The 17,638-nt window shown below is 36.6% G+C and overlaps 1 protein-coding gene and 1 pseudogene across 2 annotated transcripts; both read right to left on the bottom strand.

Moving 5' to 3' along the window:
- Positions 1 to 689: 689 nt before the first annotated feature.
- LOC122281831 (protein EDS1L-like) lies at positions 690 to 10,032 on the bottom strand. Of its 2 annotated transcripts, none has more exons than XM_043093636.1 (3): positions 9,546 to 10,032; positions 1,787 to 2,593; positions 690 to 1,568 (listed from the first exon to the last, which is right to left on the bottom strand). In XM_043093636.1, the coding sequence occupies exons 1-3, from the start codon at positions 9,891 to 9,893 to the stop codon at positions 852 to 854; spliced, it is 1,872 nt and encodes a 623-aa protein (XP_042949570.1). In that variant the 5' UTR covers positions 9,894 to 10,032; the 3' UTR covers positions 690 to 851. The 2 variants fall into 2 exon arrangements, with proteins under 2 accessions (XP_042949570.1, XP_042949569.1); XM_043093635.1 differs by lacking the exons at positions 690 to 1,568; positions 1,787 to 2,593 and adding exons at positions 7,194 to 8,070; positions 8,290 to 9,096 and having other exon boundaries at positions 9,546 to 10,014.
- A 5,196-nt stretch (positions 10,033 to 15,228) lies between these two features.
- Positions 15,229 to 17,638, bottom strand: LOC122282145 (annotated as a pseudogene).

The following is a 17,638-nucleotide window of genomic DNA, read 5'->3' as shown; positions in this document are numbered from 1 at the left end:
AATAACAACATATATTACTTATATAAAGTATCAAAAATAATATATATAGCATATAAAATATATATAATAAAAGAATATATATAAGTATATATGTAAACATATATATTTAAGTATTACGAGTATTGTGACGAGCTCAAAACGAGTTTATACGAATATTTTTCATGAGCCTAAACCGAATCGAGTCGAGATTATATAAATTTCGCTCATATAATATTCGAACCAATATTAGTATTCATGAAAAACTCATTTATTAAATGAAACGAGTTCGAGTCGAGTTTATACGAGTTGATGTCGAATTGTTCACGAGCGACTATGATCGTTTGCAACCCTAGAGAAGTTACTTGAGTGGTTCGAGGTAACGTAGTTTTCCTTTTCACTGACCTATGAATTGTGAATTTTCAGATTGAAGTTATACTCTTCTTCAACACCACCAACCCCGCCCCTCTCTCTCTCTCATGTGGCATCTGAAAAAGCTTTAAGCATTTTTCTTTCTACAATGTAAAGAGAACAAAAACAAACTTGGGTCTTTCACCAAACTATAATTGATTCCCAGCTAATTTGCAGGAGGGTTCTTTTGCAGCCTTAATTCACATATATTTTGTTAGATGAGCCTGCATATTGGTGTGGTGGCAACCTGGATTGTTGTGATTGTACATCCATGAAGGCACTACTGATTACAAGAAGGATAATTCACAAAACTGAATTCACATTTGCCTTAAACTGTTGAAGTTCTTTTATTTCAACAAGGAACAGAGAGACTCTATTTGAACACACCATAGATTCATAACGGATTTCTTATTTTAAAATAGACAGGCAGGGGTCAGCACTCAACAGCCAAAATCTCCGTTTCTTTATCCATTCATGAATCGAGAAAGGCGAGATCCACTCTTATGCTCGTCAGGAAGTGTTTTCCACCACTTCACAAGGGTGGATTCCTCCAAGAACACATCCATACTCAAGTCACCACCACCAACCCATTTATGCACACCTTCTTCTAGCTTTAAAACTCTATCTTTGACTTCTTCAAACCCTTCCCTGTTACCAGTTTTGCTGCGGATCTCCTCTAACTCTGCCCAGAAATTGGATTCTCCACTGGCATCGGTAGCCATCTTCTCAGCATGCTCCTGCCATCTCTGTGTGTATCTGTAACGCTTTGGCCTGCCCCTCTTCATATAGGCTCCCGTGTCCTCGTTCCTGGAGTGTCGATAGTAGTTGGCGATATCCAGGGGCTCTACAAGGCGGCGATACCTAGTTCCGAGCTCTACCCAACCCCTATCACCCTCGAATCCATCAGGGAGTTCGAATCTTTTTAACATCTCGATGATTTCATCGAATGTACCTGCTAGCTTAAGTCTCTTCACATTAGCTTTGAAGTCCTCCTCGTCTTTTTGAAGCTTGAAGGCATCATAAGAGCCTAACTTCCTAAGCGCACTCTTCTCTTGGTAGTCTTCTAGCTCCTTCATTGCTTTGTCGATGTGTATCTTCTTCCCATTGATATAATCCTCGTTTCCCCGCTTTCGTTTCTCTAATTCTCCACCAGCATGAAGATACAGTCTGGCTCTCGTGCTCTAAACTCCCATACACGATAAATAAGAACAAATACTAAAAAGCATCTATTGTGCTACCAAGATGAATTATCAGTTGCTTCAAAAGCCTAGTCTTATGAAAACCAGTATAGCAAGTGAAAGTTTAACATCAAGTCCTTTCAAGAGATGCCAGACTATCGAATTTGTTTGGACTCCAATGTATGATTTTGGTAATAACAAGTAAAAGAAAGAGAGCTTACCAATCCGAGGTCATTCAAGGCTGAGTTGAGCGTGGCACTATCACCTCCTGCCTCTGCAGACAGTGGGAGGGTTTCCAATTGGCTCGAGTCAAGATTGTGTACATCTTGCATTTGTAAACTTTCTTGCAGTTCAGATTCATATACAAAATGTTGCAGAAGACTTCTAAAGGCAATGTCTACCTCTTGATCAGTTTCCCTGCTCAATTGACAAGAGTAAAACAGTAGCTGCAGAACAGCATCTGGGTTGCTCAACACCACCAGGTTTCCGTTGCCAGTGCAGAAGATGTAGGTTCCAAAGGGTTTGTAAGGGCTTAATGATATGAAGCTGGTTGTAGTTTCCAAGAGCAAATTTGTGTTCCCCATGAGTTTGCAGGCAGCATGGCTTGTCATGGCCGATGCATTTCTCATTACAGTAATAAAAAAATCCGACGCCTGTTGAGTCGTGATATTGCCAAAGTGTTGAAGTGCAGGGTTTTTGGATTTTGCATCGAAAAATTGCAGTATTGGTGGAATATTTTGATCAATGGATGGTATAGGAGCAAGCAAGATCCGGGGGATAATGTCATATCTCATGACAAAGTGTTTGAAGTAGGAAGCCCATTTCTCTCGCCTAAGAGCATGTGAAAATATGTGATTACCAGTTAGAGGACATCCAAATGTCACACACAGAGGCGAGGCATCCAGTTTTATGGAGTAGTTTTCCAAGAACCAAAGTGTTGCAAGGATGGCAATTGAACCACCCGTAGAGTGTCCTGTAAACACCATTTGCTTCCTCCCTCTCACACGTTCTTGCATGGCCATTTGCACCTGAATTATGTACTTGTAGTCAGTTACAAGAGGTTATCTGTTTTCCAATTCCATTACAGTCTGTTTCGGTGCTAGCTTAGGATCATGTGTACAGCTCTAAAAACTCTGTTTTCTGTTTATAAAGTCGAGATTTAGGGTTTTCAGTACATTATGATGTAATTTTCCATTTATAATAAGTATCCTACTTTCATGTAGTCATGCTTATGAAGAAGTTTATTTCGAGGATTACAAAAAAAATATGTTGCTTTGCATAGTTTTATTTTATGGTATAAAGTATGGTTTATAGAATTATTCATAACTTATATTGTGCCTTAATAGTATTACACCGCACACCATCTACATAGCATAATTTAATTTATAAGATTCAAATTTTAAAATTTATCTTTCAAATCAAATTATATCACGTACATAGTGTATGGTCTAAAAATGTTCAAATAAAATTATTCACAGTTTATATTATGTATTGTGATTTATTTTAAAGCATTCCAATGAAGATTATATTATTTATTTCTACACTCACCAATCCACCTTCCTTCCATTGGCAAGCTCACTTTTGCCCTTTATTACTGAGTTTGTGAATTTATCCATTATTATTAATAGTAAAATTTGTTTTATGATAAAGTTAATATCGGAATTCTATTTGAAGAATTCCCATATGTAAATATTAGTATTTGTGGGATTTTTAAGAAAAAACATAATATATTATTTTTTTCTCTAAACATTTAGTTTAAGCATGTGTTTAGAAAAGCTAATATGGTAGCGGATTTATTTTGGTGAAGATTTTGGTTCGGGTAGACTTAAAAGAACTTATACACAGGGATGGATTGGGTATTTCTTATGTTAAACGTTAGGAGTCGTTGGATTCTAGTTGTGGGTTTTTTTTTGGTTGGGCTGTCTTGCTATAGTTATGGTGATTCCTCTAGCTGAGTAAGGGTTTTTAATTGTCGTCCTCCTTTCCTTAAAAAATAAAATAAAATAAAATAAAAAATAAAAAGGAGCAAATTTTACCAGATTGTTTCACCAGGTTCCTTTGAACAAATTGTTCGCTTCCATTCCAGAATTTGGAATCGTGCACAGCATAGCTATAGTACTATTAAAAAAGAAATTTTATCTGTAGTACTATGTATCTCCAAATTTCAAAGTGATTTGCTTAATCAACATTTTCTTTTATGTATGGATTGCAAAACTGCTAAAACTGTTTTAGAACAAGATGTTAAAAACATTGCATCAAAACAGATTTTTGCACGATGGCAAGCTATTTTAAGTGTTTTTGATTATGATATTGAATTCATCAAAGGTTCAGATAATTCTATTCCTAATTTCCTTATCCGTAAATTCTTGTAGAAAACATGAGTAAGAAGAAGAAACCAGTTCCACCGGTTACTTCACCACCACTCGCGACTATTTATCCAATGCTTATGCCTCCAGCATCTACATCTACTTTGGCTTCCTCCCCACTGGAGATAGCCAACAGATTTACCAGTCTAGGACAAGTTCCTAGACCTATTCCCCCTATTTCGTTTGCTTCCACCTTAGCCATGCCATATGACCCGCATGCAAACCCCTTGGCTTCAGTAGCACCCAGATTTCCCTCTAGCAATAAGGCAGAATATTTCAAAAAAGCTTGATTTGAGAATCTGTTTTACATTGAGAAATCAGTAAAGACAGATCCCTTCCAGATTGCTCAAGATTATTTCCAACGAAATTTTCATTGGATCCCAAATGATCTAAAAAAGAACCTTTCATTTTATTAAACCAATTTATTGTAAAGTTGATCCCTCCAAGATCATCTTTCATAATTGTTTTATTATTTCAATTATGACGGAAGAAGAATGGGAAACCCACCCTTCTACTTTCAAAATAGTTAAGGGAACTGAAACTCAATATAATTATTACGATTATATTGAGGCCTGGTTAAAGTTTCATTTGTTTCAAATCTCCAACATACAACACTCTTAGTTCTTCAATTTCGACAAGAAGTGCAAACATTTATTTCCTTTGTGGTTCCAGAAATGGTGGCATTTCTTTGGCCCCATTACTGAATTATTTCCTGATAGTCTTCAGCAGGCTATCAAACATTTTTCTATTTCCAGTATACCTAAGATGAAAGGAAGAGAGACCAAACTCCCTCCCTTACTTCATTTCTATGCCAAATACAAAACCCCCTAGATTTGTAGATGGTAGTATACCAAAAAATAAGACATCTTAATTCGTCAATGTTTTGTCAAATGGTGGGATAAATTTCCCCACACAAATGATATTATTTCAAGAATTTCAACTGATTTTCCTCTTGTTGCTCCTAACCTTAAGGATAAACAAGAATTTCCTTCTCCCACCCCAAAGCAAGTTTTAATTACATATCCAACATTCCAAGTTCAGGTGATCAGGCTTCGGGTTCAGAATCAAAGAGTTCTTTATCAAAACAGAAGAAAAAGTTGTCTCCAGCCAAGAAGAATGACTCTACAGGTTATCAAAATTCAGCCTCTTCTTCAAAGCAAAAGTCTCCCTTTGACAAATTGAAGAAGAAGAAGGATTTACTTGAACTGTTGAAGAAGTCCATGGAAGACAACTCCAACAGTGATGATTCAGATAAGGAATCAGAAGCTTCGTTAGCAGACTCAGCAGCCTCTGATCCTTACATGATTTTCGATCATGACTCAGAAGACTATCCCCCTCGACTGGGAGATAATTGAATCATGCTCAACCATTTGGCCTCTTCTCAACCTCGAAGTCTCAACTTTTTGGGGGCGGAAAGATGGTATACTCATTACAGTTTACTTTCGGCACAAGAAGACAGCAAATTGAGACAGAATTGCTTTCGGTGCTTTGGGTGCAGAAAGAATATTTCACTTTCGGCGAAAGAAGAAAAAACTACTTTCGACGGATGCATGCTTCTAAACAGTGAATAGTAAAAAAGTCACTGTTTACTTTTACTATTCATCCTGTGATTCATGGGATCCACTGTTTGTAAAAGCGCTTCCTTCATCTATAAAAGGACGCTTCATTTCATTTGGAAGGCAGAACTTTATAGCCAAACTCACCTTCAGCAAGAACTGCTTCCCCTACTTACTTGCAAGCCCAAATTCGTCTTCCTTCTCTTCTTTTCTTTATTTTCAAGCTTATAAGTCTTTTGTTTAAATATTTACTTTCAATTAATAATATTTGAAAGTTTTATCCATTATTATCTTATTTCATATTTTGCATAGAATGCATTGGAAGTCTGAGACTCCAAAGATATTTTATTCATGTTTAATTCTTGCCATTAATCTTTGAGCTCATTTTCTCTCTATCTTCTGCATTATATATATATATATATATGTATGTATGCTTGAACTCGACTTGAATTCAAAAAAAAATTGAAAATTTTTTATCGAGCTCGACTCGTCTAATATAAATGATGATTGAACTCAAGTACAAAAATATACAAGTTGATAAAAGCTTGAGTTGCTCAACTAGAGCTCGGTTTAAATCTTGTCCACAATTTTTTATTTTTTTGGTTGGCTAAAGTACAAATGAGATTATTTTTTTTATATATAAATAAATAAAATTATTTCTCTTAATCAATTTAAACTTGATATGAGCCATATACACATACTAAAATATAAGCCTATTAAATCTCAATGCAACATTGATTCACTTGTCACTTTTTAATACATATGGCATCAAGAATGCCTAATATAAAGTCATTTAAAAAATTACATAATAAAGCTATTAATTTAATATTAAAGTATTCAATTATCTTTGATATAATATTAAATATGGCCAAATAATTAAAATATAATTAGTTAAGAAAGTGTCGCAATCAATTAGAGTTGTTTATTTTTATAAACATTTTATATTTGACTCAATAATTATTTTATGAGCTTAATACATTATTATTGTAAAATAATAAAACATGTTACTTATACATAAACTTAAAATAACAACATATATTATTTATACAAAGTATCAAAAATAATATATATAGCATATAAAATATATATAATAAAAGAATATATGTAAATATATATATATAAATAGTACAAATATTGTGATGAGCTCAAAACGAGTTTATACAAATATTTTTCATGAGCCTAAACCGAATCGAGTCGACATTATACGAATTTTGCTCGTTTAATATTTGAACCAATATTAATATTTATGAAAAACTCATTTATTAAATGAACTGAGTTCGAGTCGAATTTATACGAGTTTATGTCGACTTGTTCACGAGTAGCTCTGTTCGTTTGCAGCCCTAGAGAAGTTACTTGAGTGGTTCGAGGTAACGTAGTTTTCCTTTTTCACTGACCTATGAATTGTAAATTTTCAGATTGAAGTTATACTCTTCTTCAACACCACCAACACCCCCTTCCCTCCCTCCCTCCCTCCCTCTCTCTCTCATGTGGCATCATCATTTTTCTTTCTACAATGTAAAGAGAACAAAAACAAACTTGGGTCTTTCACCAAACTATAATTGATTCCCAGCTAGTTTGCAGAAGGGTTCTTTTGCAGCCTTAATTCACATATATTTTGTTAGATGAGCCTTCATATTGGTGTCGTGGCAACCTGGATTGTTGTGATCTTGCATCTATGAAGGCACTACTGATTACAAGAAGGATAATTCACAAAACTGAAGTCACATTTGCCAAACTGTTGAAGTTCTTTTATTTCAACAAGGAACAGAGAGACTCTATTTGAACACACCATAGATTCATAACGGATTTCTTATTTAAAAATACAGAGGCAGGGATCAGCACTCAACAGCCAAAATCTCCGTTTCTTTATCCATTCATGAATCGTGAAAGGCGAGATCCACTCTTATGCTCGTCAGGAAGTGTTTTCCACCACTTCACAAGGGTGGATTCCTCCAAGAACACATCCATACTCAAGTCACCGCCACAAACCCATTTATGCACACCTTCTTCTAGCTTTAAAACTCTATCTTTGACTTCTTCAAACCCTTCCCTGCTACCAGTTTTCCTGCGGATCTCCTCTAACTCTGCCCAGAAATTGGATTCTCCACTGGCATCGGTAGCCATCTTCCCAGCATGCTCCCGCCATCTCTGTGTGTATCTGTAACGCTTTGGCCTCGCCCTCTTCATATAGGCTCCCGTGTCCTCGTTCTTGGAGTGTCGATAGTAGTTGGCGATATCCAGTGGCTCAACAAGGCGGCGAAACCTCGTTCCGAGCTCTACCCAACCCCTATCACCCTCGAATCCATCTGGGAGTTCGTATCTTTTTAACATCTCGATGATTTCATCCCATATACCTGCTAGCTCCTGTCTCTTCACATTAGCGTTGAAGTCCTTGAAGTCTTTTTGAAGCGTGAAGGCATCATAATAGCCTAACTTCCTAAGCGCACTCTTCTCTCGGTAGTCTTCTAGCTCCTTCATTGCTTTGTGGATGTCTATCTTCTTCCCATTGATATAATCCTCGTTTCCCCGCTTTCGTTTCTCTAATTCTCCAGCAGCACGAAGACACAGTCTGGCTCTCGTGCTCTAAACTCCCATACACAATAAATAAGAGCAAATACTAAAAAGCATCTATTGAGATACCAAGATGAATTATCAGTTGCTTCAAAAGCCTAGTCTGATAAAAACCAGTATAGCAAGTGAAAGTTTAACATCAAATTCTTTCAAGAGATTCCAGACTATGGAATTTGTTCGGGCTCCAATGAATGATTTTGAGTAATAACAAGTAAAAAAAAGAGAGCTTACCAATCCGAGGTCATTCAAGGCTGAGTTGAGTGTGGCACTATCACCTCCTGCCTCTGCAGACAGTGGGAGGGTTTCCAATTGGCTCGAGTCAAGATTGTGTACATCTTGCATTTGTAAACTTTCGTGCAGTTCAGATTCATATACAAAATGTTGCAGAAGACTTTTACAGGCAATGTCTACCTCTTGATCAGTTTCCCTGCTCAATTGACAAGAGTAAAACAGTAGCTGCAGAACAGCATCTGGGTTGCTCAACACCACCAGTTTTCCGTTGCCAGTGCAGAAGATGTAGGTTCCAAAGGGTTTGTAAGGGCTTAATGATATGAAGCTGGTTGCAGTTTCCAAGAGCAAATTCGTGTTCCCCATGAGTTTGCAGGCAGCATGGCTTGTCATGGCCGATGCATTTCTCATTACAGTTATAAAAAAATCCGACGCCTGTTGAGTCGTGATATTGCCAAAGTGTTGAAGTGCAGGATTTTTGGATTTTGCATCGAAGAGTTGCAGGATTGGTGGAATTTTTTGAGCAATGGATGATATAGGAGCAAACAAGATCCGGGGGACAATGTCATATCTCATGACAAAGTGTTTGAAGTAGGAAGCCCATTTCTCTCGCCTAAGAGCATGTGAAAATATGTGATTACCAGTTAGAGGACATCCAAAAGTCACACAGAAAGGCGAGGTATCCAGTTTTATGGAGCATTTTTCCAGGAACCAAAGTGTTGCAAGTATGGCAATTGAACCACCCGTGGAGTGTCCTGTAAACACCATTTGCTTCCTCCCTCTCACAGGTTCTTGCATGGCCATTTCCACCTGAATTATGTACTTGTAGTCAGTTACAAGATGTTCTGTTTTCCAATTACATTACAGTCTGTTTCGGTGCTAGCTTAGGATCATTTGTAAAGCTCTAAAAACTCTGTTTTCTGTTTATAAAGTCGAGATTTAGGGTTTTCAGTACATGATGATTTGATTTTCCATTTTTAATAAGTATCCTGCTTTCATATAGCCATGCTTATGAAGAGGTTTAATTATATAATCCGATTTCGTACTACTTTGCTATAATTGAAAAGACGTATTCGTAAGTTCTGCAGACATGGCAAGATATGATTGGTAAATGGGGGGATAGATGAAAACGGCGGGCTGCATATATATTCTTTCCAAAATTAGAACACATGTCAGAAAACCATTGCAGAATTCACCGTAGGAACCAAAGAAGTGGTAGTTAAAAAGAAAACAACAGAAAACGGCCCAAATTATATTACCTTAGCTCGGAAGTCTGAAGTCCCCAAGATCCGCTCCTCGAACCTCTGCTGGAAAGCTTGATTAACCATGGCAAATTCATCATTGCCTATACTTCTAAGAGAAGGAAACAGTTCGGTTTTGATCTGGGTTTCTCCAAAAGGTTTTTGAGCAAGCTGCCAATCGTTTAGAAACCAAGATCCAGCAAAGCTGAAAATGAAGGATGTATAAGTATCTGATGAAGCACGGATTTCCTCAAAAGTAAAGGGGTTATCTGGGAACTTATGAGCGTTCATGGCAGAAGAGCAAGTTTTCATAATAAGCTCTTCATCCATTTTTATGATATCTCCAAGCCTACCCCCACCGGCCATCGTTCGGAGTTCTTTTGTTTCTTTTGCAATTTGCAGGTTCACAACGATCACAGAGCTTTTCTCTTTTAAGCCGGAGCTCCGACTTTCAAGTTACCGAAAACACCCTTTAGTAGGAGATTGTAGGGTGTGAATTATGGCTCTGTGTGGTGAGCTCTTTTGTCATTTAAGTTTAAGCAGACATTGACCTTGACTTGCTTTTTCTTTTCCTTTGTTTTTTTAAAAAAACCCTGCTCTCACCAACCTAAACTTTGCTTGACTTGGCTTGAGAATAATTGGACTTTGGAGAATAGTTGGAACCCTAAAAGGGCTTTACCCAGGACAAATATTGTATTTTACTCATTAAGCTCTCGGAAGTTTCTTGTTTTGAGGAACCATTGGACGAGACTGTTAGGTAAAGCTCTATACACTGACTTAAAACTTCGGTTCTAATTTTCCAAGTTGGCATATCAAATATTTAAAAAAAAAAAAAAAAAATAGTTCACATCGCCATCTTTGTCATCTGTAAGTTAAATATTAATGAGAAAATACTTCCATGCTTGATCTTGTGTTTTGATCTGTTCTTGTTCTAAGACACAAAACTTATAAAAGTTTCCACTTTAGAACTACTCATGCTTTGATGGATTTCTGTTCATGTGCTCCTTGTCAGCATTTTCATCTACTTTCTACTTAAAAAGTTTCAATTACACCCTTAATGTTTCTATCTTTTCTTCTAAGTGTCTCCATGATCATGGTCAGATTGAAAGAGGAGAGATATAGAGAAAGGACAGAAAAGGAATAGTCATGGAGAAGATGAAGGAATTAGCGTGTATATCGATCGACGTGTAGAGCAAGAAGCATGTCGATCGTCAATGGAAGGCAGTGCTACGAAAGGTCCTTTGGTTTGGTAAGAACGGGTCAAAGACTCAAAACATGGAACTTTCCAATACAAATATTAAGATAATAAATAAATATTAAGATAATGACTTATTTTTAATTATATTTAATTCATTGTGTAAATAAATTATTATCATTGATTTATTGTATTTCTATTAATCTTTTACTGAGGTCATTAATTCATCACCAATAAATAGGAACATGTACCATATATTAAGAACAATTTTGAGAATACAAAAATGTAGGCTCCGCAGTATTTCTCCTCATTCAATTCATATTATATTTTATATTGTCTACAGTTCCGACTGCGACAAACACGATCTTGCATGGTAATAACAAGTAAAAGAAAGTGAAGTTGTCACCCCCATGCATGCCTCTGCAGGCAGTGGCAGGGAGCGTTTCAACTTGGTACGAGTCAACATTGTAATTCATTTTCATATGCGAAATGTTATATATACTTTCCCAGCAAATTATATCTGCCTTTTCCTCTTTCACCGCTCGATGAAGTCTGGAAACTCTTAGAAACGAGAGAAGTAGATCACCGTTCCAATTGGTTTGAGCCAACAGTACTCATGTGTGTACCTTGCATTTGTACGTTTCTTGCAATCATTTTCGCATACGTGATGAACTCTACAAGCAATTTGAGTGGAGTAGAACAGCAGTTGTTCAAAACAGCATCTCTTTGAAACTCTAAGAGAAAAGGTAAAGTAAAAAAGTGAAATTATTCACACAATATGTAAGATTTAAGTGGTTCGATAACATGCTTACATCTGCCGACATGAAGATTTTATTTAAATAAAAATCGAAGATACAATGTGGCCTTACAAGAGTTTAATAAAATATATAGTAAATATATCCTAATTAGCAGGCCAGTCATGTCAAACTAAAGAGTTAAAACGGGTGAAGAAATTTTCCCAGGAACTTCAACTTGGGCCTATCAGTCTGGTCATGCGCTTCATGGCTCAAATTTCATTGAAAACCCATCAAAAAATCAAAACGTGGTCCGGTCATCAAACCAGACTGCAGACAAACAGAACCAGGCTCCATACAAACCAATCCAACAGGTTCTGGGTTGCTCAAGACCGCCAGTTTTCCGTTCTGCAGTACAGAAGATGTAGGTTCCCGTGAAATTGGAGGTAGCATGGCTTGCCATGGCCGGTGCATTTCTAATTACAGTTGTATATAAATCTGAAGCCACCTTTTTGGTAGTAACAAAAGGTTGATCAACTGCAAGATTTTTGGATTTTGTATAGAAGAATTGCAGAATTGGTGACATATATTTTTGTTGAATGGATGAGATAGGAGCATTTTCATGAAGCATTTTTCTAGGAGCCAAAGTCATGTTGCAACGATGCAATTGATCAACCACCCTTGGGAGTGTCCTGTAAACACTATTTGCTTAATTCCTCCCTTTCACAGCTTTTTGCACTGCCATTTCCACCTGAATTATGTATTTAAATCAGTAACAAGGTGTAATTATCTACTTTCCAATCCCATTACTATAAAATAATGTTCGGAACTAGCAAATATAAGATCATTAAAAATGTTTAATTAAACTTGATAAATTCTTTGGATGTAAAAGGATTTTTTAAAAGTAAACTCACAAATGAACATGAATTCATAAATTATATATTACATTATAAAGTTACTTTTATTATAAAGTAAAATTTTACATATCATATTAAGTCACGTCAATTTTGAATTTAATTTCTTAATGGCGGTACCACTTCTCATTCAAATTTGATTATAAATGACTATAACCAAGTGACTTAAAATCCTATAATATCCAAGTAATCCTACATCTACGTACCTATTTTATATGACAACATCGCCAAAAACAAATTAATGCTGTCACAGAAACTACATTTCAGTCTTTTTGTAGGCTTAGGTACTTAATGTTAGAAGAATTAATTTTTCTTCTTTCATTGGATACAATTCTAACATAAAAATACAAGATTAATCAACAGTATATAGTCTGAAATCTAATAATTACAATTGTGAAAATTCAAGTATAAGAGTCGACCATGAATAATAGAGAAGAGAAATCGGATGAGAGAAGTAGTCGACTAGTTTTATATAGTAATTGTATAAGTTAACTATGTAATTTTCCTCTAATAATCTAATTATCTGTTATATAATTAAGTAGTCGACTAGTTTTGTTAAAGAGAAATAATTTGTACAATCCCGTGCACTTTACTTTTAAAAAAATTATCAAATTAATCTAGAATTTATATATAGATTTTATTATTTTTTTTAAATAAATGTGCAAGACTTCTACACCTTAAAACTAGTATTAATAACCTACAATCATAAGTAGTCAGAATAAAAGACTGACTCAAATTCAATAACTCAATTTAATAGAGAAATGATATTTACAATTGTATACTATATAAGTGATGCGCAATCCCTTTGAAAAATGTTAATAATTATGAGACCCATATAAAAAAATATAATTTTTTAATAATAGATTTCACTCTTTTTAAAAAAAATTACGTGACGCCTACGCATTCTACGAGTGTATTTAATATTACTCAATGAGATGACAAGACTCCATCTTGACTTTAAATTATGAACATGGACTTCTATAACCTTTTCTACCTATGTTTCTCCTCTGCTCTCTACGTCTCTCAAAACATTGGACTTAAAATATAAATATTAAAAAGAAAAAACAAAGAGTGAAACCCTCTCTACTGTCCAATGCCTTTATAGGGAGGGGAAGGGCCTCTCTTTCTCTCCTCCCAAACTCGATTCCCTGATTAATACTGATTTTTTTCCTGTTTTTGATTTTATACATGCAACAAATGCATATTCTTCTTCCTTCTCCTCCATTGTACGGTCTCCCCAGCTCCTTCATGAGGTTCTTTGCATTGGAACTCCAGTCAGAGCTCACTTTTTGTAGGGAAGTATTGATGGCTTGCAAAATTTCATATTGCAGATTTTACAAGTTCGCTCGAGCGGAGGCTTTTGGCCGCTCGAGCGAATTCAGGCAGATTCAAACGCTCGACTGCCGCTCGACAGGGAGCTCGAGCAGGTTGCTGAAAAACGAAGATCGCTCGAGCGGAGACATTGGCCGCTCGAGCGAAATCAGGCAGATTCGAACGCTCGATGTGTGCTCGATAGGACGCTCGAGCGAAATCAGGCAGAGTCGAACGCTCGACACCCCGCTCGAGCGAACATCGTATTTTGACAGATTTTAGGTTTTCCGCCGTGGGACCATATAAAAGCCATTTTTCACTCTAGAGCCGCGGGTTTTTGACTGGAGAACACTCTTTGGGAGAGAGAAAAACATAGCTAGAGGGATTCAAATCATTTGTTTTGGAGACGGAATTCCAATTTATTGCACGTACGTTGGATTCATACACGAGCACGGACGGGAGAAAAGCGTTGAATCGTTCCCTTGAGCTTTTGACGACGAGTTGAGGCTGCAAGGAGGATTTTTCAGTGTTTATTTTCTTCTTCCCATCTTCTCAGAACAATTATGGTGAATTCGTTTATGTTGAATTCCATTTCTAGCATGAGCTAATTTTTCCTTATTCTAGGAAAACGATGTAACCTATTTCCGAACTATGCTTGTTTGTCCATGCTAATTTAATGCAATTCTCTCTTTGTTTATCTGATTTATTCTGAGTTTAATGCTTCTAATTAACTGGCCATTGATTAGATGATTATTAATCTTGTGATTTGCTATCGAAAGAGGGAATCATAGGGTAGATCTTGGATATTTCAGCATAGGTAAGTATAGAGATCGAAAGACTTGTATGAACCTGTGTAGTAATTAAATCATTGGTCTTATTGCGTTCTTGATTATTTAATTTGCATACTCTTTTGTGAATTGATAAACTAGAATCACTTCCAATTGACTATCGAAAGAGGCTTTTGGATGAATTAGAGATTTGCTAATAGAGAAAAGAGGTTTAAGTTAAATTAGCTGGATGAGAAAAGCATAGTGAAGAATTATGGTGAAATCGATTTCCTAGAAGTTTTCTTCCCCATTGAATTTGATCTTTGAAAGTCAGTTTTATTTTCTTTGCTTATTTCTCTTTGAGTTGATCTAGTTTTATTTGCAACTACAAAAACCTTAGCGATTCCTCTAGATAAAATTGAGATTAGTATAATTTTGGTATTTGGCAAGAGTAAGGTACCAATCCCTGAGGACGATACTCTTCTTACCACTTTATTATAAAACTACGATACTGTGCACTTGCAGTTTTGCACCGGTCAAGTATATAATTGTGGAAAGCATCATTGTTATTGTTTTCTCTAATAACCTATTTTCAAAAAGAAAAAAATTACTGATATGAGTGATGAGTTTTTGCTTTTGCCCATTGAGACAAGTTCAGCAGTTGTGATGAGTAATTAACTTCTAGACTCTTAATTTCTTATTGCAGATGGATCCATACCAAATCTTCCTCTAGTTGTGTTTTTCCAGTCAACTTTTTGCATAATTGGTCGTTTATTCTCCTCAGAAGTCGTCACTGGATTCGTTGGAAGTTGTCCTAGACATATCCAACATGAAATGTGAGTGGAAATTTGATAATCTCCACAGAGTTTTTGTCGAGGGTGGTGAAGATCCCAGAGGTGCAGTCTCATTCTTCTTTTGTATCTTCCAATAAATATCTGCACAAACTTGATCAACCATTCCGAGGAAGTCCTTGACCATCACAAACAGTTGAAGTGGGTGTGACCCTTTGTCAGTGGAAATGGAAGCTCCTGCTTGGTAGTATTTTGTTGTTCTCTTAACAAGCTCCATAACTCGTGTTTGCTCCCCTCTAACCACCATAAGCTCCTCTTCACATTCTTCTAGAAATCCTTTCATTTCTCTCACAAATCCCACACCTCTCTCATCATTGCCACAATTTCTCATAAGCTGTCGAATTTCTGTTACACGGCTACCTAGTGTGGAGCACATATTAATGAAATTGTCATATTCGATGATGGCTACCTTTTTCACAATAGATAATTCAGTGCTTAGGTCTTCCAGCACTGGTAATCCTAGCATTAGAGATTCTCTATCTCTGTCTTCTGCTATTAGGCTATCTGAATTTGTTGTGCCAATACTTTGACCATTCCTTCTACCGAGGTTGTGGTTTCGATTGATCAAACGACGTCTACCCTAGGATCAAACTACTTGATCCACCACAAAGTGAAAGAGAGTAATCTTTCCATCTGTGCTTTTTACATCGGAGAGCTTTCGAAGAGCACTGAGGTTAAAACCTTGTGCATTGCCTCTAGCAGTTCAAGCATTCATGCGGTTGCTAGCCTTGAGAATAGCTTCAAGAAGTTTTAAGAAAAGCCCTCCGGTTCTTAGTTCCTTGAACCCTAATTCAAGAGCTTGCAAGGACCCCTTAAGGTAAAGGATATCAGGATCATAATTTGTTCTGAAAAGCATTGCATTGAAACGAGTGAATGCCGAAGGAACAACTTTCAGGATGTGGTAGAGGAAAGATTCAGCATCTGCAAGTTTAGTTGTGTTGCCATTAAATTGGAGGATTTTAGCTTCTTCCTCTTTGGTTGGAGTCATTTTGGTGAGTTTCTCAAGGGTATCAACACTGAGTCCCTGGCCTTCAAAAAGGGCATCTAGAATTTCTCTGCGCGAGATTACAATCGATCTTAGCACGATTGCTATGTTCTGTGATTTTCGTGGCTCCAGGATGAAGATTTGAGTTGGTGTAACAATGTTAGACTTGCTTGAAGATGGTAGGACATAATCTCCTTCAAGGGATTTGTTCTTGGTATTAGCATATCCGAACAAAGTCTCCATAAGATCATCTTCAAATCTAAATTGCACATACAAAATAATTAACAAGCAGAGATAAGACAAGAGAATTGATACAAACACAAAAAGATTACACAAAATAAACTCACAAACTGATATAGTTTCCTGAAATCCCGTTAGATTTACTTTGTAATAAAGTAACTATATAATATGACGTATCACAGCAAGCCACATCAGTTTGTGAGTTTACTTTTATATAATCATTTTGCGGCTAAAATATTTTCCATTAGACAATGATCAATTGTAGGACAACTATAACGGTATGAAATGAAAAATATTAGGCACAAGTACCTGAAAGATCCGTCGATGATCTTATCCCAGACCATTGAATGATCAGTATTAGTTGTAACCTTGTTCCAGTGCAGCGGTTTCAGCGTCCTTTGGCCAGTACCTAACATTCTCAAGCTCTCCCCCATTAAAACCTCTGCCTAGCTCTTGTTGTTTGATTTTGTTTTGGGTGCTGGTGGGGGTTTCAATAATGACACCGAATTCCCTGCCTTAGGAGGTGAAGGTGAGGTGGAGGTGCAAGACTTCTTTTAGCTGGAAGAAAAGGCGGCGACAGAGCTGGTGAAGGTGGCAATGGAATCTTCTTTGGTGGAGGGGGTGGTGGTGTTAGAGTTTCCTTCTCCAAAATAATTGGTGGGGTTGGGATTTGCACTATTGTTTTCACTACTTCAAGAGGAATTCCTTCAGAACACTCAGACAGCAATGGAACTTCCTGAGATTGAGATTTTCTTGGTCTTTCAACTCTAACATCCACCCTCTTTTCCTTTTCATCTTCAAAACTAGGATTGAATGCTACCTTGGGAAAAGAAGTTTCAAGTTGTCCACCTTCCAGTTCCCTCAAATAAAAAACATCCACCCCATTTTCCTCAACAATCAATCCTTTCATGTTTCCTCCGAAGTTCATGAACTCTCCGAGAGTCACTTCATCATCTTCTCGAAGAAAGATTGTACTCGCTTTCTTTTTCTTGTGGCATCGAGCAATGACAAATCTTTTGAACAAGAAAAAGAAAATCCCAACAACAACTAGAGTAGTTGCAGCTGTGGCAGCAATGGCTTTCAAAACTGCATTATTTGAGAATGGAGACGACAT

Source organism: Carya illinoinensis, chromosome 11 (genome assembly GCF_018687715.1).
Source record: "Carya illinoinensis cultivar Pawnee chromosome 11, C.illinoinensisPawnee_v1, whole genome shotgun sequence".
Taxonomy (NCBI): Eukaryota; Viridiplantae; Streptophyta; class Magnoliopsida; order Fagales; family Juglandaceae; genus Carya; species Carya illinoinensis.
Note: the sequence above shows the minus strand (reverse complement) of the source record. Positions and strands in the feature narration are given on the sequence as shown.

Bases quoted from the DNA above. Each gene is read 5' to 3' on its own strand.
- LOC122281831 (XM_043093636.1), bottom strand. From the start codon at position 9,893: ATGGCCGGTGGGGGTAGGCTTGGAGATATCATAAAAATGGATGAAGAG. The intron at 2,594-9,545 runs GTAATATAATTT...TACATAATTCAG, and splicing joins CTTCAGACTTCCGAGCTAAG to GTGCAAATGGCCATGCAAGA. The intron at 1,569-1,786 runs GTAAGCTCTCTT...ATGGGAGTTTAG, and splicing joins CCTTGAATGACCTCGGATTG to AGCACGAGAGCCAGACTGTA.